Source organism: Argiope bruennichi, chromosome 11, assembly GCF_947563725.1.
Source record: "Argiope bruennichi chromosome 11, qqArgBrue1.1, whole genome shotgun sequence".
NCBI lineage: Eukaryota > Metazoa > Arthropoda > Arachnida > Araneae > Araneidae > Argiope > Argiope bruennichi.
The window spans coordinates 26,005,437-26,027,653 of NC_079161.1; the positions used below are offsets into that span (position 1 = coordinate 26,005,437).

The following is a 22,217-nucleotide window of genomic DNA, read 5'->3' on the forward strand; positions in this document are numbered from 1 at the left end:
CATTTTCGGCTTCATAACATAATAAGAAAACCGGATAGTGAATTTTGGACACTACCTTTCAACCAATTGGCTACAAATTTAACGTAAGACGAAAAATTTAATTACATAATCCAACACCAAATTTCTTTAATCAAGCAACAAAAATAACACTATCAATCAACGTTATAGATGAATAACGATTCGGGCAAAAATAAATGTCTTTAAAGCTAACATCTATTATCCGATAATGTTTCGGACCTATTGATAGTAATTAGAATCGGTTATGTTATCGGTAATACATTTTAGACAATGTTAATTAAGTTATCTAATAGATAAATGTAATCGGTTTTCCAGCATCATTCAACTTGTCTTGATACAGTAAAACCGGTATTAACCAACCCTAGTCAACATTTGTAAATAAGGCGTTAAAAGAACTGATTTTCAAGGCATGTTTCAAATTGTAAAAAGATTTACTGGGCTGTTTTAATTTTAAGGTATGTTACAATAGATTTACTGGACTATTTTTATATAATTTTAATGCCATGAATATTGTTTTTTTTTAACTTTTATGATATCTGTTTTAAGCCAAACGATACCTAAAAAACTTTTTAAAATTAATTTCACTTTTGGTATATATATATATATATATATATATATATATATATATATATATATATATATATATATATATATATATATATATATATATATATATATATATATATATATATATATATATATATATATATATATATATAATTGTTAAAAATAATAGTTTGCATACTAACATTTTATGGAAATTCATATCAAATAATTCAGGTCAATGATCTGACAAATTTTCTGAAGAAGATATTTTTAATATATTATTTTTAAAAAATGCCTTCGACTTTTAATTGAATTTTCGATATATTTTTTTTTACCTATTATTATCAACTTTTAAATTCTTGAAGTTTTTTTATGTTTTTGAGACTTCAATATTTATCTTCTTATTCGAAATCTTTAATGTTTTTGTTATTCAGATTTTACAGCTTTTTAATTATTCAATCCGTTTTTACTGTTTTAAAATGTTAGTGTAAATTAAGTACAGGAAATGTTTTGTAAAGTTCTTGTTCTTCTTATGAGTAGTAGCTTTTTTTGAATGTATCATTGTAATTCATTTCCTAATACACTCTATAATTACAATTCTATGTGTTAATGTGCGTTTTTTTAAATAAATAAATAACTAAAAACATTTTTGTGAAAGATTATTAAATATAAAATTAGATTAGATATTAAAGCAGAAACAAATTTTAATCCATATTTCTTTTCTTCATTTTATTCGTCATTTTGGAAAATAAACAAAGATAAAATTCTTAATTCCTTTAAAAAAAAAATAATTTTCATTCGACAATACGAAATTAAATACTTAACGTTGTCAGATGTTTATATAAGTTGCAAAAATAATCTTTAAAAGTTTTCCCTTCATATTTAAGAAAAGTTTGGTAGAAAATTTGGTAAAAAAGCAGTAAAAAGTTATTGATGAAAGTAAATTCTTTTCTATAATCTTGAAAAATAATATTAAAAAATATTAATAATTTTATTTAAAATATGCTCTTATTAGTATGACAATGTTTTAAAAAATTATTTTTATTATTTTCAGTTTAATAAATTTTATTTTACTCTTTTTGAAACTAAATACTAGATGGCACCACGAGCATTCAAAGAAAATTATAATTAATGATTAAGTAATTTTGAGAGCTGATCAGCTTTTATGGCGCCATCTAGTATTGAGTTAAAGTGTTGCAAACGAAATATTAAATAGCACCACAGGTACGAATTCAAGATTTAATTTAATTGTTTTCATTAATGATTAAGAATTAGAAAATAATAAACTATATATTGCCATCAAGAACATATAAATCTAAGCAAAACTCAGTCCAGCAGTTAGTAGGTCAGAGCATGGTTGAAATATCTTCTTTATAAATGAATCAGCTGACTTTTTTAGATTCAAGAGCATTAAAAAAAAAAAAATCAGCTCCGCAAAGAGAGTGTGAATTAGCCTGGACATTTTGCTTTTTCATAACAATTTTTTAAAATTTTAATGACAATTTTTATCAGACGGTTTTCTTTTTTTTTATGATTGTTATTTATAAAAGTAAATTTCGAGGGCAAAAAGCAAAGAAAATTTATTTTTGTACATTATAGTCTTATTGATAGCAAATATCGTCTGCAATTTTTTTCGTTCATTTTTTTTTTTTTTTTGGTGAGATATTTCAGTGCAGGAATTTAGTTTTTTGTTATCTTCCATTAGAAGCGTTAATTAGAATTTTAATCCTTAGAGAATCTAAAGTTATTTAAAAAAATCAACAAAAGTAGTTTTAAAGCTATCTTTTATAAGTATATTTAAATAGTTTTATTTTTTATTTTTATTACTTTTTATTTTTTGAATTTGAAATTTATCATTTCGAGTAATAATAAAGATGAAAATGAGTGATTATATATGAGGTTTTGGTTATCTACAGACCAATTTCTTTGTAATTTTTGTAATTTGCAGTTATATTTTTCATGAACATTGGCAAAAAGGAATCAGTGCGTGAAATTAATGCTTCTAATGGTAGGCCAAATAAGCAGTATAGATTCTAATTATTTTCATTTCATCCTGTCTATTTAATAAATAATCTATTTAATTTTTCTGCTTATTAAGAAAGAGCATTAAACAGTTTGAATATATCATAAAACATTATGGTTTAAAAATTTGATCCTATAAGCGTCCATCTTTTCTAAAATATGAATTTGCGCCAGGATTCACTGTGATAAATTTGTATTACAGAGAAAACTTTATAAAATAACTTTACTAATCCAGTCATTTTTTATTGAAATATGTTTGAGACTAAACTATCTAGGGGAAAATACAGCTAACTTTTAACTAAATGATGATTTAACCTTTTAAATAAAAGTAATTTGATTTTTAACAGCTTTTTGAAATAAAATTAAATTAAGATTTCCAAGCAGCTGTTTTCTTGTTTTCATTTTTTTTGTCGTAAAATTAATTTCGAAACATTTCATAGTTGCAGGATGAATTTATTTATGATTGGAAATTTCAAAAAACTGAATTACGCCATAAATGAATAATTTTTTATTAATAAAATAAATTATTCTTTTTCAGCTTCGATTGGTTCTGAAAATGCGATTTTGATCTAATTCGAATTTTAAGTAATATTTCATAAATTCTTGATTCTAGAATTTTCAAAGTGATATACATATCGACTACTATGAATAAAACGTATTAAAAGTATACTACTATGAATAAACGTATCATTTAAATATATGCACAGTAGATATCGTCTGAAAACTTTTATCAAATCAATCTTTTTTTACGATTTCAATAAACACCTGGAAATATTTATGAATTTATTCTATCCTATTTTTAATGAAATAGGAATTTTTACTCTGTCAATGATTTTTTGAAGTGACGAGTTTTATTTAGCAAAAACCTTAAAATTTCTACAGCAAAGATATTTAAAATGTCGCAAAAAGCTTTTTCAGGCGATTTTTAATAAAAGCAACAACAATAGTATTTGATTGATAAGTTTAAAGGTGGTGTAGAATCCATCTTGGATGATCTATGACCTGGTAGGTCATCCAATTCGATTAATGATCAATATATCGATAAAGTCAGGGAGACATGTTGATTCTTTATAGTCATTTGACAGTAAGAAATATATTTGAACTCTAATTCAAGTATCATTTGGTTCTTGTCAAACACTTTTAAAGGTTCATTAAGGATTTTGATGCATCGAGTTTTTTCAAGAACATTGAATTAATTCCAAAAGCTAGAACGAGCCCAAGTCGTCCTACAGATGCCTTCTCAAGGCGATACCTTCCTAAAATGCATTATTACCCGTGATTCCATTCTCATATAAGCTTTTGATACATAAAGACTTCGGAAATAACGTTAATCGCGCTTAAAAATTGAATCAAGACTGAAAAGATAACGTCAAAATCATTCAAAAATCAACACATAATCAGAAAAATCAACACAATGAATTCTTAACAACTAGTCGGCCAATCAAGAAATTATTATTTGAGAATTTTGTACCATCTGCATGAAGCCATCAGTTGAAAATGGTTTGAAAAGTGGCATAAATTTGCGTAAAACCACTCATTGGATTTTGCACCATGATACTACGCTTTCTCAGCAGTGCAGTTATTATTGGTGAATTATTAACAAAGTATTCAACAAATTTGGCCCCGCAAGTTCACATTCACCTGATTTAGCACCTTGTGATTTTTAATTACTTCCAAATTATTATTCGAAATAGCAGTTTTGAGTTTATTAATTCGGTTCATTGCTATTGGAGGAGATCATTTCGAAGAAGATGCATTTGACCAATAAATTGAAACATTATTTTTAACAACGAACATTATCAATACATTTTAATCACAGTATTGGGATATACTGGCATTTATATCTAAATTCATCTTACTTATCGATATCTGATTTCAATATCGATATAGCAAGATGAAAATTCTAACCATCGATATCGAACAATATAAACGTGTTTACAATATACAATGAGAATGATATTAATAAATAAAATAAATGATTTTTATTGTTCTTTCTTTTGCAAGGGTTTTGCACTTTTATATTTCGATATTCTCGAAGGTTGCTTGTAGGATTTCAAATAAAAGTGAGAGAAAAGTCCAAAATAGACGATGGCTTGCCCCAGAGTCAACCAAATCAAAAATGGCGAAACGTTACAACTTTTGGGGGCGAAAAGAAACAAGTAGACGAAATACAGGATCGCAAGAGTGAATTGAACCTGAAAGGAAAGAATAAAATCTGTTAATCTGGAGAATTAATTTTACCCCAAAATAAATAAAGTTTCAAGAGAGAATTCATACGTTAACTAAAAAGCAGGAGACGTATCCCTGAAACTTTCGGGCATACTTTCTAATAAATGTAATTGTAATTGTGTATTATTAACTGCACGTCATATTGTTATGCAGGAAAATAGTAGTGTGCTATTTTATTGGTGATTGATTAATCACCGGTATGTGTTAACATAAAGGAAAACCCCCAGGGGGCACCTCGAAATGAGGATGAGAGGCTTCCGGTATGATGGTTGGATCTCGCCATCCTGGAGGGTACACAAAAAGTTAGGGGATATAGCTCCTCCCATCGATCACGAGACATACTTCCTTCGGGAAGGGTTGTACCGTTGCTGGTGATGGCCCCTAGGACTCAACCACAATTCCCGCCAGTGTTGCTGTTGCGGCGGTCCGGTCATTCAGTATTATTTATCCGTGTGTCTTCGGGCGGGTCGGAGAGCCAGTGATACGACTTAACATAAAGGAATCAGAAAGCAAAATCTGAATTTTGGATGTATTTTCTCCAATAGATTAAAACTCAAATTTGGCATAGAACCTCAATTATAATAATCAAAAACACTCTCAGATTTCGTTATTTAAACCAATGCGAGATATCAAGTTTACTTGCTTGTTAAAGTATAGACAGACAGATGATTAAAACCTGAATAGATTTCGTTATGCATTTTATACGTATCTAAGCTTTAGATGTTAAACTTATGCACTTAATTTTATCGATACAGTTGATGATGACGATGTCCTATCCGCGTTACCACGGAAAGGGTGTTCAGTAGCTTCTGAGGGTAAAGACCCCTGAGCAACCGAGGGCAGAAGTCTGACTTCTAGCTCATAGGAATATGAACCTTACTCATTCGCTTGCACAACCCTTTTTTCCGGGGGGGGGGGGTGCACTCACACACCTTACATACAGAACACAGATGAAGAACAACCATGCCGGAACCGTGATTCGAACCCAGGACGCCCAGGTCACGGGGAAGACGCGCTACCTCGATGCCAGGAGGCCGCCATCGATATAGTTATTTTCATTTTTTACTTGATAGCATACGTAAGTATAGAGAAATTATTGAAATCATCGAAAAATTCGAACGCAAAATGTTGACGAATCTCCACATTTTGACCTCTCTGAATTCGAAAAACACATTTTCGGAACATGCCCTCTTGTTTGTCTGTCTCTGGCAAAGATAACTCAAAAATGCGTTGAACTAGAATGGTGAAATTTGGTGCATGGTCTTTAAACCAAATTCGCACATTTCTACCAAATTTTTAATAAATTTTGTTCAGAGGAAGTCAGTCTGTCTGGATGTTCAAACATAATTTTACACGTTAACTACCAAACTAGGAGAGCTAGATGGATAAAATTCCATGCATAGAATTAATGTCTATCGGTTTCTACTTTCAGAAACATGTAAATGCGGCAACTCAAAAACTCAGTGACTTGTATGTGGTGCTGCCCATATCATTGAAATTCACCAATAAATTTTGGTTTCAATTCTTCGAAAAACTGCGTTTAAAACCGCTATTTGGCTTTCCTTTACTATACTACGAATCACAAATCTGTCATATGCAGGATTCTGAAAATAAAAATTTGAGCTTTCATAGAAGTGAATGAATAGCTATATTTTTATATGAAATTTAAATTTTATATAAAACAATGGGGATATAATTTTATATGAAATTTAATATGATTAATATGAATTAATAATTTTATATTGTTATGAATTCGGGGTCCTTTCGATATGTCAGTTGATGAAAAAACAGAATCTCGCAGTCTCAGTAACAAAGGACGATGTTTATTAAACACGGATGCACAGACAACAAATACACAGCGAGACGTACACAAGCAACCCATAGCGGCACACTACAACATACAGCATCCCACGAGTAGTAATCGGTAGTAATAACAACCACAGTACACAAAGCGGTCAGACCGAATTCATCAGGAGGAAGGACAATTCGTAGCCACACTATATGGTCTCTCCAAGCGTCTTCCATTCTTCACTGTCTCCTCGCTTTAGCTGTATCCAACTGCCGATTCATTACTACACGACTAGCTACTACTTACATTATTCGATGCTTCTTCTATAATAAATTCCAGGACTTGGCACCTAGCTCAGTTCAGCAATCGCTTGAGCTTCACCGTTGACTCGCTATTTGACAGTACCTTCCGGTGACTCTTTCCAAGATTCAATGCACGACTTGAGACGGCTGGCCTTTTATAGTTCCCGGAACTGGGCAGAGAAGGTTTCGGAACAATCAGGCATATTTCGGTTCCTATGGGCTCTATCGCCACAATTCTGGCAGTTTCCAATACTACCTGTTTTGTCGCCAAATGGTCGCCACGCCATAAGATCACTGATTGGGCATCCTATCTTTCCAGTGATTAAACTATCCGTGCTGGGAAGCAACATTACAGTTTATAACAATATGAAAATAAATTATATGAAACTGAGAGGATAACATCTTTATTAGGGAATACGCCAGAAAGTCTATGGGATTTCACTCTAGCGGAATTTATACGCTAAATCATGATTTTACTGCATAACAGAAAAAATGAAAGAAGGCATTTCATATGACGAGCTAAAGGGATGAATAACACTACTAATATTTAATTCCCTTAACTATTTAACGCCATTAACCATTATAGCATTACCATAAACCATTAATCTTATGCACACACACACGTCATTAACTTTAACCTTGCCATTAATCATTATTGTCGGGGCCGCGGTGGCCTGGTGGCAAGATCTCGGTTTCAAAACCGCGGGGTTTCAGGTTCATGCCCCGATTCCACCGAAGAACCGTCGTGTAAGGGGGTCTGTTGCACGTTAAATTCGTCATGACCAAACGTCCTCCCGCTGGTGTGGCATGGTGTGGAGAGAGGGTGCTAGCTCAGGTGTCGTCCTCGTCATCTGACCGAGTTTCAAAATTACTAGGTCCGTCCCAAAATAGCACTAGTGTTGCTTTAAACGGGACATTAATATAACTAAACTAAACTAATCATTATTGTCACTACGCATTTTACATCATGTCCCTTTTTTCGTTGTAAATGTCTCCTTGGATTCCGAAATTAAGTAAAAGCTACACATTTGAAAAATGCCTTTTAAAAGTGAATTTCATCCCACCCTACTTACCAACTGCAGCGACGTTAAATACTTTTTCCACCACAAGTACTTCTGTACTTCCGGTCCGACAGCAGATAAGCCGTAATACAAATACATCCACACATGGACAAATGAATTCAGCATTGGTAGAAAAGTGTTATAGCCACCTGCAAACAGAAAGTTTTATTAGACAGAAAAAAAAAAACTTTCAAACATTTTCACGTTAGCATAGTAAGCGTTATAAGTAAGAAAGTTCATATATAAATAGAGTGGCTGGTAAAGTTCTTTCAACGCTTTTAAATTCAAGCCGACATGTCGTAAAGCCAGAGAAATTAACGCATAACTATTGTAAAGTGACTATGCTGAATGCTGGATTTATTGTTACAATTTCCCAGGTGGCATAATAAGGAAATTTAAAAAAAATAACTCAAAAAATAAAGATCGATCAAAAATGCCAACAGAAAAATATACGCTGTGCGACAATAAAAACAAAGGGGGAAATGTCACTGAATTATTTGAAAAACTGACGGTTATTTGAAATTAAAATTATGAATCTATTATGAATTGAAAAAAAAAGCATCTCCTCAAAATGAAAAATGTATTCTACAGTATCGCACTCCCGTCTCCATACACATACCGAGTGCGTTTTTCATTCGGTTAGCTAACTTTTCATACGATTTTTAAAAAAATTATTTTTATTTATTTTTTTCGTTGCTTACTTCGGTAAAATTGTATGATAAAACAGGAGAATATATTTTTCAATTTTAGACGAAACCCTTTCTTAACCCTATAACAGGCTATTTTTTTTCTAGTCGTGGTATATTAATATATTTTTAGGATTATTAATTGATTTAACAAAAGCAGTTCGTTTAACATATTAGATAAATTTAATTTGATTTGTTAATTAATTCAGTTGATTAGTGACAAAGTAATAAATCAAAACGCAGCATTTTGTGTGTGATAAGAAACTAAAGCATCTGGGATTCTGTGTTATTGAAAAATGTGTCCGAAATTATGCCAACCTACATAACCATATAACAACATACATAAGACAGAAAGACCTCTTGTGAATGGATTTCGCTCAAAATCTATAAATATGCTGTAAAAATCTCCTACCTAATTTCATTCTTCTTATTCAAACTGTGTTTATGGTATCGTGCTTACAGACAGGGAAACATATATCTCAAGTTGACTTCTCCAATCCGCCCTGAGGCACCCGGATAATTCCCGGAATTGGCAGGAACTGAGTTTGAGCCCTAACGTCCATCAGCGGCCACGATACAGCCTCTCCAGTAGGAAGTATTTCCTAGGGTTTGACGGTTTTCAAACCCGGTTTTAAAAAACCGGTTTTTTAAAGTAAATTTATCACATTCGAAAACCGGTTTTTAAATTAAGAAAACCGGTTTTAAGAATTCATATTATTATGTAAAAATTAATTTTGAACTTATTTGATTTGCTATTCATTCTATGCAACGGGCAGCAAACACATTTTTTCAACGTTGCAAGTTGTGTTGGCCAGTGCTTGTGCACTGGCCAACACAACTTGCACTGCACAGTTGCGCCTCGAATTCGTCAATTTATGTTTTTCATGAACATACCTTTTCACTTTTTATTTTCTAAGTGAAACAAAAGTTTGATAAAGTTCATCTCTTGCTTCTCGTCGGATGTTTTGTCTATCGGTATGAAGTCGGTGCTAATAGAAACGTCAGCAATTTGACTGGCTCGTTTCGAAGAACGTGTGAAAGGAATAAATAATTCCCCGTTTTCTGCTTCCTGATAACAGTATTTAATGATATCATATAAAATTTTCTTCGTACCACTCCTGAAAGCTTTCTACACCACTTGAACTAGCCATATCAATACGAAATATTCAATTAAAATAAAATTGGAATTTTAAATAAAACACAGGGTGTTAAAATATTCCATATTTTCTTTCGCAACGTTTTAACATAAATTATGTCTTTAGCAAGTATCGGAATTAGATTAAGAAGTGTTTATTTTTTTTTTTTTTCAAAATTCCTAGAAAATGTATAGATTAGATTATTTTAAATTGCATTAATATTAATAGTTAAAATAATAAAATTGTAAAATAAACGTCGAAAATATTTATTCAATAACTTTAATTTCATTTTTAGATAAAGTTTGGGAAGTTAGTCGGAAGTTTGGGATAATTTCAAAAAGTTCGGGATAGACAAGGTAATCTGAAATCATTGTAATAAAATGTTGAACTGCAAAGGATCATCTACGAGCAATCTACATAATCATTTGAAAGCAGTTCATAAAATAATTGTAGGATATAATATAATTGTTTAATTTCTTGAAGACCCTGAAGAAAGACTTACAAATCCAAAGACACTGAAAGCTGAATTTTCTTTATTTGAACAAACGAATAAAAATTCAAAAAACTTAGATTTGTAATTTGATGCCAAACTCAGTAACTAGTGAACGAGTATTTTCAATTTCAGGCAATATTGTGTCCAAAATAAGAATGAGACTTAGCCACCTTTCAGTGGATATTTTATGTTTTTTAAAATCCTATTTTCTTAGGAGAAATTAAAATTAGTGAAAATAATATAAATATTATTTGAAATTTTTGTTTGAGTTTTCGTTATTTTGTGTAAGTAATATGTATATGTAATCTTTAATTTTGTTTTTTATATTTTGACTTTGATATTGATTTCGTTTTTTGTTATTTTATATAAATTAAAATAAAATTTAAAAAAATAGAATAGGGAAAAATATTTTATTTTTCTCAGTTCAATTTTTTTTTTGACAAAAATTCGAAAACCGGATAAAACCGTTTTTTTTAGAAATATCGAATTTGAAAACCGGTTTTTCAAAAAGTCGGTTTTTGTATAAACCTTAGTATTTCCCATCATCGTCAGGGGGTAGTCGATCCCACACCATTTCTCCCTCCATCCGTGTGGTGAGAACCAACCCCCAAACCGGAAACTTCTCATCTTCATAACTGAGGTGCCCCTCCGAGGGACAGACAAACAAATATGCCCCAAAATATGTTTCTAGGACTCAAAACGGTTTAAATTCCTGACAATTGCCAAATTCTCAAGGCCGAGTTTCGGATTACGATCTTTTTTAAAAGATATTTATCATGCAATAAATAAATAAAAGAAACGGAATATCTTCAATGATATGAAATATACTAGCAAAATTTTTTTTTCAAAATTACGGTTTTTCTTGAAACCCTTTTTGAAAATATAGAACTGCTTTACGCAGAATAAAATGTTCTTACCTGGGCCATAACTGACTCCTAACCATGCGGTTATGGGTACAGTGGAATGATGAAACACATGAAGAAAATTTATCTGTGAATATTTCTTTCGTAGAACAAAAATTATCTACAAATTGGGGGAAAAAACCCGTTAATTTTTAATTTTTCCTTTTGAATTTTTTTTCATTTTTAAATATATAAGGTGAGTCATTCAAATGTAAATTGAACAAAAATCGTTTGCCCATTGATAAAAGATTTTAGTTAAATTGTTAAATGATTTAACAAGTGTAATTTAATTTACGAATGTTGTAAATTAAATTACACTTTAAAGTACACTTATTAATCTTTTATTTTTTCGTTCTATATCTTAATATAATTCATTTATTATATCAATATAATAAAATTCTAATAATAAACCTTTTATCAGATAATAAAAAGCCATGCTTTAAATTAAAGCTTAATTTTTCTCTATATATAAAGACAAGTATGCTTTTGTGTATTTTTTATACAAGTATAGGGTTTTTGTTTTATCTTGATGGAATTTAGCATGTATATTCTTTAAGACAGAAAATGGTCACAACAATTTTTCCAATCCGAAAGTGAAATAAAATGCTTAAGTTAAACAAAGTGAAATAATGACTAAATAGAAAAGTAAACAAAGTTACGAAATAGAAAATTAAATAAAGTGAATTTATTAGAAATTAACAAGAATTAATTTTTTCTGCGGCATCTTACGAAAATATTATCACACAAAAATTATTTTTACACCATCTCACTAACTGAAAGAAAGTATTTTTAATGATCCCAATTTCATTCCGCAAAATTTTTATTACAATTCCAATAAATTTCAAATTTAATTTGATATATAATATGCAACACTGTTTTGATTGTTAAACAATAAAATTTGAATTAATTTCGGTTTTATTTGTTAAACTATTTTCTTTATGTTTTTGTCAATGTTAAAATTAAGATGAAAGCATTGCTTTCTTTGAACATGAATTATGATATAGGATTTTCACTTCGCTTTTCTTCTTTTACTGTTTCATTTGTCCATGAAATAATTAGTATGAAACTGATTCCATTAAATTCTTATTGTTTTATTAAATAATAAGATAAAACCTCCGCTAATAATAAAGAAGAGGAGGTGTACGTTAGCGCTGTATTAAACAAATCGTTATACATAGAAATTTGGCACTTTACTTTGGGTAGTGGAAAAGTGCAACTCCGAGTGATTCTTTTGAAAGTTTAATGGATTAAAATTTAAAAGAAATACCGATGCTTTTCCAAGATACTACCCGAAAATATCACAACACAAAAACAACTTTTATACCATTTTTTTTAAAAAACAAAATTTATCTTTTGAATAATACCAATTTAAGAACGGTGCGAATTTTTCCTAAATTTTGCAATTTTTTAAAAATTGCCAAAAATTTTAAAGATTAATTGATTAAATAGATTAATATTGCCAATTAAATGGATTTCATGATTGCCTAGAAGCTTAAACCCGTTTTATTACTTTATTAAATAATTTATCAAGTAATTTTCTTCCACTGTTAAAACCTACAGGAAGAGGAGGCTCTTAAATTTAATGTCTGTGCAGTTTACAGCACGATTAAGAAAATGAAGTTATAATACCACGAAAGTTAAGAAAGATGAAGCGCACATTTACGTTTTTAAGTCATAGGTTTTGTGTCTATAAGGATGGTTCATATTCACAAAGAGAAGAACAAGTGTAAGGCTATTAAACTAACTCAGATTTAATTTTCCTCACAATTTAATGCTTAAAAATATTTTACTAGAAATAACATGAATTTTAAGACATCCACAAGAGGTTTAATAAAAATATATACAATAAAAAAAACCAGTTGGTCGTTATAGGCGGCTAATAATAAATAAAGGCATGTTGGTTTCAATCTATAAATGTAGTAAAAATGTATAAATTTTATGGTTGATATACAGGGTGTCTCTGAATTCTTGGACCAAACATTAAGTGTAGATAATATACATATAAATAAGCATTTTTTTTTTTGTCTTGCAATATGGGTTCGGAAGTGAAAAGTGTAAACAGAAAAAAAGGTAAGAAATGCCAAGCATCGAGCATCCATTCTATCAAGAAATGTACAGTAATTCTATCAAGTTGCGGTTTATTTCATGTCAAATAACAGCAAAATTCCATTTTGTTGCTGTCGCAAAACTATCAGCGTAAAAATTTTGTAATCCGGTTTTGTGCTACTGGGGATGTTGTTCCTTTAGAAGTTGAAACCCGGATGCAAACCGGATAAGATGCAAACCTGCTTTCTCAGAGAACATAAATTGCTGCCACACGCAAAAATCATCTCTAGCAGCAAAAGAGTCATTTGAAGCTCACATAATGCCATTGAAACTCAAGAAAATTGTTTTGCAGACGATTTCAAAATACAAATTAAATAAATCTCCATTACTGTTTTTTTTTTTTTTTTTCGTCTTTTCAAAATTTAATCTTTATTTCAGTTACGTCACTAAACTTGTATATCGTCTGATCTAAAACACTATATATAAAAATATCTATTTTTTCATTTCCTCATTTTTTTTTGTTTTCTTACACTTTTCATCTCCAAAGGCATATAGTTATAATTTAAAAAAAAATACTTCTTTATATGTATTTTACCTACCCTCAAAGTTTGACCCATAAATTCAGAGACAACTTTTATATTCATATGTAAATCAATATTGAAAAGAAACAAAACTGTGTTTATAAACAACTTCAGCATGAGCAAAATCAATATAAAAGTGATTATAAACGTGCTTACCGTATCTAAATATTCGACTAACTTTGAAATATAAAACACCCAGCAAACCTGAACTGCCTGCAAATCAAGAAAAGTAATTAAAAAAAATTACTTATTAGAAATGAATTTTTAAAAAATACTATTATTTTGTAATTATAATTAGTTGCTAAATTTTATTTCAAAACTATTTATAAATGTATAATTATTTATAAAACACACAAAGAACAGTCGTTTACATCGTTACTTTTCCTATGCGATGTTATATCAGGCGAAAATATTGTAATCGTCTAAAAATTGGAATTCGAGATTTTGACGAATCACCACGAATTAGAAGCCTCCGAGTTCGAAAAACACATTTTAGGAAAATGCTCGTCTGCCTGTCTTGGACAAAGATAACACAAAAATGATGTGAGCTGGATGGTTGAAATTTGGTATACGGTATTGAGCCAAATTTGCAGGTTTCTGTCAAATTTTATGTAAAATCTGTTCAAAGGAAGTCCATATGTCCGGCTGTTCGAATATAAATTAACACGATAATTGCAAAACCGTTATACTTATTTAACATCTTTAGTATAGATACCTGATTATTTATAAACCCAACTCATCAAAGGATTGACCGTCTGTTAGTTTGTATTTTCAAAAACATGAAAATGCGAAAGCTCAAAGACGCAGTGACTTAAATTTGCCAAATTTGGCGATTTGGCATGACAACAAGTGCAGTATTGTATCAAATTTTGATATCAATTGGCTGGGAAAAACGCGTCTAAAACACTATTGTTTTCGTATTCTATTATCCGCATGCCAGGGATTATTATTTAAAACTTTCGCCAAGGATGGTACGATAGATTCAGCAAAAATGCTAAATTCACGAAAATTGTGAATATTTCGGTAACTATTTCACGCCAATGCCATACAAGGCTTACTCTAAGATAACACCTATACTAGAGAATATATAAGAAAATTTTGAGATTTCTCCCACGGGTTTTTATAACGTATATTACAAAATCAATTTACTATAATATTAACTGTTTTTAAAGGATAAATTATTTTATAACATATTTTGCAAAATTAATTTTACCACGTTATCAGCTGTTTTTCACATGTCAAATTACTTTTATACGTACAGTACACTCCCGATTATCCGCGGAATTGGGTGGCGCGGCCGCCGCGGATAACAAAAATCTCGGATAATCCGAAAAAAGCTAAAAACGGGTATAGCAAAAGAGAAAAGAGTCATTCCAACTTTGAAAAATCGTTTTATGTACAATAAAACGTAAAATAAACAGCAGGAAATGTTTCACTAACGCTTAATATTTTAGTATATCACTCAAAACGAACCTCAAATGCATTTTGTGAATGAAAACAGAAAAGTGCTTTGTACTTACGAGAAGCGTCAAGGATACACAGAAAAATTAATACATATGTACTGTTCTAATACTGTAGTGTATTATGTAATTACAAAAGCATAACTGTAAAACTGCACCTTTTTGAAATAATTAGTCAAAAAAAAAAAAGACTTTGTGCAGCAGGCGCGGATAACCCGCCCGCCGATAATCGGGAGTCTACTGTATATTATAAAGTGAGCTTTACCGTACTATAAACTATTTTGGACAAGGCAAATTACATTTTAACCCTTTCTAGGGCCGTGGGAAGTATGCTTCCCACCAAATTTATCAATCTTTGTATGAAATTATGTAGGTTGACACATTTTTCTGGTAAGTCAGAAACTTAGATACTTCAGTTCTTTATCTCAGACAAAATGATGTGTCTTGATTTGTTACTTAATTATTAATGAACCAAATGAATGAATTAATCAAATTAAATTTATATAATAAGCTAAATGAATCCCTTTTCTTATTCTAATGTCAAGCCTAAAAATATTTTAACATAATATGACTAGAAAAAAATGGCCCTTTAAAGTGTTAAATTTATGAATACTTTTTCAAAATTCTCTATCATAAAGATATATCTTTATCCATATTTTGTTATTAAAAATCCTTAATATGTCTGCTAAAATAATACTGATTTTACCCACTGAATACAACAATGAATCTCCCAGTTCTATAAGTCGATTATGTGTTTCCTTTTGTTCTTTTATCCAAAAACCCCGACAGAACTATTACTGAAACGATTTCATAAGCGTGTGCATCGAACATTCAGTTCAACCGAATATTCTATTTCGTATCACGTCTTTAAGTGACGATTTTCCTCGAGACATTTACATTTTTATTAATACCTTGGTGTAATTCTGCAAAAATACGGAAGAGAATCCATTTATTTTGTGAGTCACCTTGCTATTGCAAAACTTTAATTATTAAATAATAATTTGTAGGAAATTTATTATTGGAATATTAAGATATTTCTATGAACATCTTTTAACAAAACATTTTTGTTTATCTTATCAAATGATCGGAATTCCGAATGGAGGAAAAATGAGTAACATTATTTACTTATTTCCTTGTCCGATAAGATGTTTAAAAGTTTTGACCCTTATCTCGCCATTGTTTTCGATATTTCCTAGCATAGTGGGGGAAAAGTTAGGTTTTCCTTAAATTAAAATTCGATGATGTGATATATGAGTTAATCACATAGAATTTGTAACTAACAAATTGCTATGTAACTTTTTTCAACATTGCAAAAGAAAGTTTTCCCTCCCTAGATTCTCTTATACTGAGGGTTGCCATGATTGTCAAGAATTAATACTTGGACATTTAAGCGCCGAAAAAATATAACATGAAAAAGATGGCATGTTGAGATTTATCTCACTCTGAGCCGGCTTAGACAGAAATCTACAAATTTGGAATGTTATTGTTCTACTGAAAGCTTTGCATAGTATTTGCGTACAATAATTGTGATATATTAACTTTTGACGTGAATTTGGCGTTTTTATTGAATCTATCCTGTGATTCTTGGCGAGTGTTTTGGCCATTCATTCTTGGCGCGTGTTTATTATTACTCGAAAATCGAATTTATGCTTTAGATGCGTTTTTCCCAACCCAACAAAACAAAAATTTGACACAAAACAACACTTGAATCGCAAAATTCCATTACGAATTTGTTGTTTTTTCTTATGGCACTTGCCACGGACAAGCCCGCTGTTCAAAGACAGCCAATTTAAGTCTAAGGGGGAGCGTCTCTTTTTTTTTTTTTAAATCGTAGAGCCAACTTGTGCCAAGAGTGCGACTTGACTACTCACGCATCACTCATTCGCTTGCACAACCCCTTTTTACAGGAGGGCACATTCACAGATATAACAGGAAGAACAACCATGGCCAAACCGGGACTCGAACCCGGGACGCCCTGGATCACGGGGAAGACGCGCTACCCCTATGCTAGGACGACGGCAAAAAATTGGAATAGACACCTTATTCGAATTTCGTATTTCTAATTCAACTCTGGTTTTTTTTTTAGTTATTTTTGCCACAGATAGACGGACGAACATTTTCCAGAAATGTGTTTTTCGAACTCAGGATGGTCTAAAACGTGGAGATGCGTCAATATCTCATGTTCGAATTTTTCGACTTCTGCCATACTTCGAATGCAAGAAAGTACGAATGCATTTAGGAAGAAAAATTTGGACAAAACTATGTAACTGAATGCCGCTGAGCCCAACACAAAATGTAACTCACCAATCATAATGGCGTCATCAAACACAAATTTAGAAATTTTTTGAACAACTTAAAAATTAACAATTCTTGTTGTTTGTGCATGTTTTGCTTATGTTTTATGGCATTTCACAAGCCCGCTGACAGGGCCAAGAGTACGACTTAGCTACTTCATTCGGCACATTCGCTTGCACAACCCCTTTTTACAGGAGGGGGGAACATTTACACACCTCACAGATAGAACACAGAAGAAGAACCATGCCCAAACCGGGACTCGAATGCGGGACTTCTAGAGCACGGGGAAGACACGCTATCCCTATGCTAGGACGCCGGCTAAAAATCCATAATTAAGAAATGAATCGAGAGATGCAATCTGAAAAAAAAGTGGATATAATCCCTATTTTATGCAATTTTATTTAAAGGGGGTTACTTCATACTGACAAAAAAATGAGTCTTGTACCCAATTTTAATTACACTTTTTAACTTGATAGATATTTGAAATATTATATCTTTGGGAGTTCTTGATGACAGTAAGCTACTTAATATTCCAAAGTGGTAGTTTATAAATGAATTTGAAGTTTTTATTAACAAAATAATTAACTGAAAACGTCATGAATAAATTTTGATTCCATTGTTGCCACTCCCTCTGTTCGTGAATTTAAAATGGAACTGATTACAAGATTTCATAATATTTGTGACAATGAACTGAAAATGAAAGACTACAATTAAAAAATAATTGAAATAAATAATTACTTAATAAGCTAATAAAATATATTTTAAAAATTGCATTGTTTGTTCATCTCAAAATCATGAAGCGGTTACAGTATTTCTGCTGCTTTCGGATATCATCAGACATAATGTTTAAAACTACATAAAATATATTCTTCGCTTTATATATAGCAACAATGGGGTTATTTTGAGATGAACTTCGTACTTTCGTACCACGATCAGATGAAGAGGACGATACCTGCGGTGGAAATCTCCTCTCTAAACAACCGCAAAACAGTAATGAAAGGAGTCGTTTAACCCAAAATGTTATATCTAATGATTTCCTCAACATAAGATGAACCTCGTACTTTCGTACCACGATCAGATAAAGAGGACGATACCTGAGTTGGAAATCTCCTTTCTAAACATTCGCGCCACAGTAATGAAAGGATCTTTAATCCAAAATGTCAGATCTAATGTGTTCCTCGCGCTAAGGTCCAATAATTTATGCGAGGGGAAGGGGTCATTAGCTAGTACGTCCTAAAATATTTTCATAACATCAAATATATTAACCTTGAGCTTAATTAAATGATAAAGTTGAGAATATTACACTTCTCTATATTTTATCACCAATCTTAAAAAAAAAAAAAAAAAAAAAAAAAAAAAAAACACTTACTTTCAGAGCAGCAGGATTGTTCGAGACATCTATGGGCTCGCATCGCCAACTATAAGTTGTCAACCAGCCATACCTCATATACTGAAAAAAATAGAAAATATTTAGAGGGATAAATCTCTTTCCTACTGATCTTTATTACTGATTTCATATGATTTTATTTAGCTTAACTTCTTTCGCACTTTAAAATTTTTGTATAAAAATTTTGAAACCACCTGCACTAAAAAGAAATAGAAAATTATGAGAGGGACGAATTTCTTTTCTAATGAACTTTATTTCTGGTTTCATATGATTTCATTTAGCTTAACTTCTTCAATTTAAAATTTAGTATTTAATCTTATGACTTCATGTACTAAAAAGAATTAAAAATTTTTTTTACGATTATTGTTTCTACTAAACTTTATTATTGATTTCACATGATTTCATTTATCTAAAATTCTTTCACATTTTAAAACTTCCCATTTGTAAAGATTTAAATTTTGTAAAACCACCTACCGCATGTATTAAAAGGAAAAATAAAAGTTTCAAAAGGATGAATCGATTTTCTAATGAACTTTATTTCTGGTTTCATATGATTTCATTTGGCTTAACTTCTTCAATTTAAAATTTCGTATTTAATCTTATGACTTCATGTACTAAAAAGAATTAAAAAATTTTTTTACGATTATTGTTTCTATTAAACTTTATTACTGATTTCACATGATTTCATTTATCTAAAATTCTTTCATATTTTAAAACTTCCCATTTGTAAAGATTTAAATTTTGTAAAACCACCTACCGCATGTATTAAAAGGAAAAATAAAAGTTTCAAAAGGGTGAATCGATTTTCTACTGAACTTTATTTCAGATTTCACATGATTTTATTTAGCTTAACTTCTTTCACATGAAAAAATGCCGTCACATTAAAAAAAAGATTCTTCTATTTAATATTGTGATTGGTTTTGTACTCATTTTTTGACATTCTACAATTTTGTCTAGTTCTTTGGTTTCTTATGAAAATGCAGCAATTTAATAATTTTTGATCCAATTATCATCAATTAGTATATTTCCTTTAATTAGTATACTAATTAAACGTCAAATATGCAAAAAAGGGAATTTACTAAAAATATAAAGGATATAAGATATAAAACAAATATACAAAAAAATATAAAAATGCAAGGAAAAATATAAATAATATGAAGGAAATGTACTAATCAAAACAATTACTATATTTCCTTTAATGCAATTTTGATTATATATGGAAGGCGCCATCTCTTATTTAATTTTAGAAAAATCTTATTACAATATTCCTTTTAATAAATATGTAAATAAAATTTCTACGTGTAAATGATGTATATGATGTATACGTGTAAATGATGTATAGAAAAATCTTACTACAATATTCCTTTTGATAAATATGTAAATAAAATTTCTACGTGTAAATGATGTATATATGGTCTTTATATATCCCTATGAGCTCTAACATGCCCGAAATCGCTCACATGCTCACTATGGGCGTTCAGCTATCCCTGATGATGATGAGAGGCTTTTCAAGTCATGCTATGTGTACGAAGGAAAAATGCACATCACATTGGAACTAAGGAGATGAAACATTAAGAGTAAAAAAATTAATTCAATGATTGCTTGTTTTAGTTTACTCTTAATTCTATTTCACCGATAAAATGGCCAAAAAAGTGTCTAAAATGGCGAGGATAAATTCAGCGACAAATCCTCCCTTCAAACCACAGACAATGACCACAGGGCTTTAAAAGCAGACCACACAATATTTTATTACTATTATAGCTCAGTTGCTGTCTCTGTTTTGTAATTTTTCTAAAGGAAGAGGCGATTCCATTTTGTTTTCTTCCACGAAAAACGTCTTAGGGCTTTGAGATACTGGAATTCTCACACTTCCGGGCTCATAGTATATACATATAACGTATAATATAAGCTGGCAAATAATTTGGTACGTATATTATTAAAAACAATAAAAAAAATCCTTTTTTTTTTTTTGTAAAGCTCGAAGCTAAATAAAGTGTCTACTAATTAAAAATTTACCAAATTTTGGGTGTGATCTCGCTCTGTCTTCTAAAAATACCATCTCGCCAAAATTTATTAAATCTTATTAGATCAATCAATCAATAAATAAAAATAAATCGTACAAGCAAATTATTGTTTATATTCATTTATATTCAATATATATATAAATTTATGCCGTGTATCTCGAGAACAGCTTTAATGATTTGGATCATATTTAATACTTAGATGAGGTTTTGATTTTTACGTTTATCTAAATAGGTGACTTTCCTGAAAAGAAGTGCGATTTTACACATATACACTAAAAAAAGAAAACATTTTTTTTAACTAACTAACTATTGGGGCCATTTTCTATCTGCGCTCGTGCTGACAACCTTATTATATTCGATTTCACCATGGTAAAACTGAGTGTAAGTTCGCGAATATAAGCAAATGATAGATAAACTATGCAACGAATACTATAATATAACAGATTGATCCGAACAACGGGTTAAACGAAATCCATTCTTGACTCTTTTTTTATTTAAATGACCAGTTCATATGTAGGTAAGATTGAAAAATATTCATATGCAATCAGTGTGTGATTCGTACCTAAACAATTTCTCCGAAAAAAAAAACACAAAGATCCCCCTCCCTACACACACACACGCACGCACGTAGAAACACACACACGCACACGCGCGCATGCACACACACGCACACGCACGCACGTACAAACGCACACACGCGCACGTAGAAACACGCGCGCGCACGTACAAACACATACACGCTCACACACACAAAACTACTGGGTGAAGCTTGGTCTTCCAGATACTGAGCGAAATAAAACAAAATGTCAGATTTGAAGTTATCCATCCTCTGAGACCAACCAGGAAGCGTGCGCGCGCACACACACACACACACACACACACACAAGCACGCACAAACACACACACAAAACTACTGGGTGAAGCATGGTCTTCCAGATACTGAGCGAAATAAAATAAAATGTCAGATTTGAAGTTATCCATCCTCTGAGGCCAACCAGGAAGCGCGCGCGCACACACACACAAGCACGCACAAACACACACACACACAAGCACGCACAAACACAGACACACACACAAGCACGCACAAACACAAACACACACACAAAACTACTGGGTGAAGCATGGTCTTCCAGATACTGAGCGAAATAAAATAAAATGCCAGATTTGAAGTTATCCATCCTCTGAGGCCAACCAGGAAGCGCGCGCGCACACACACACAAGCACGCACAAACACAGACAC

At 31.0% G+C, this 22,217-nt stretch overlaps 2 protein-coding genes across 2 annotated transcripts in view; one reads left to right on the forward strand and one right to left on the reverse strand.

The window, feature by feature from the left end:
- The first annotated feature begins 378 nt into the window (after nt 1-378).
- Nucleotides 379-22,217, forward strand: part of LOC129956482 (elongation of very long chain fatty acids protein AAEL008004-like) — a 143,650-nt gene continuing 121,811 nt past the window's right edge. Inside the window, exon 1 of the mRNA XM_056068389.1 lies at nt 379-473. The gene's annotated coding sequence lies outside the window, so the exon portion shown is untranslated. The remainder of the gene's footprint in view (nt 474-22,217) is intronic.
- The window catches only part of LOC129956481 (elongation of very long chain fatty acids protein 1-like), a 32,740-nt gene continuing 15,072 nt past the window's right edge, over nt 4,550-22,217 (reverse strand). Inside the window, exons 4-8 of the mRNA XM_056068386.1 lie at nt 18,936-19,016; nt 13,968-14,024; nt 11,200-11,305; nt 7,980-8,116; nt 4,550-4,781 (exon numbers count right to left, since the gene is read on the reverse strand). Of these exons, the coding sequence (XP_055924361.1) occupies nt 4,569-4,781; nt 7,980-8,116; nt 11,200-11,305; nt 13,968-14,024; nt 18,936-19,016 (594 nt within the window). The 3' untranslated portion in view covers nt 4,550-4,568. The remainder of the gene's footprint in view (nt 4,782-7,979; nt 8,117-11,199; nt 11,306-13,967; nt 14,025-18,935; nt 19,017-22,217) is intronic.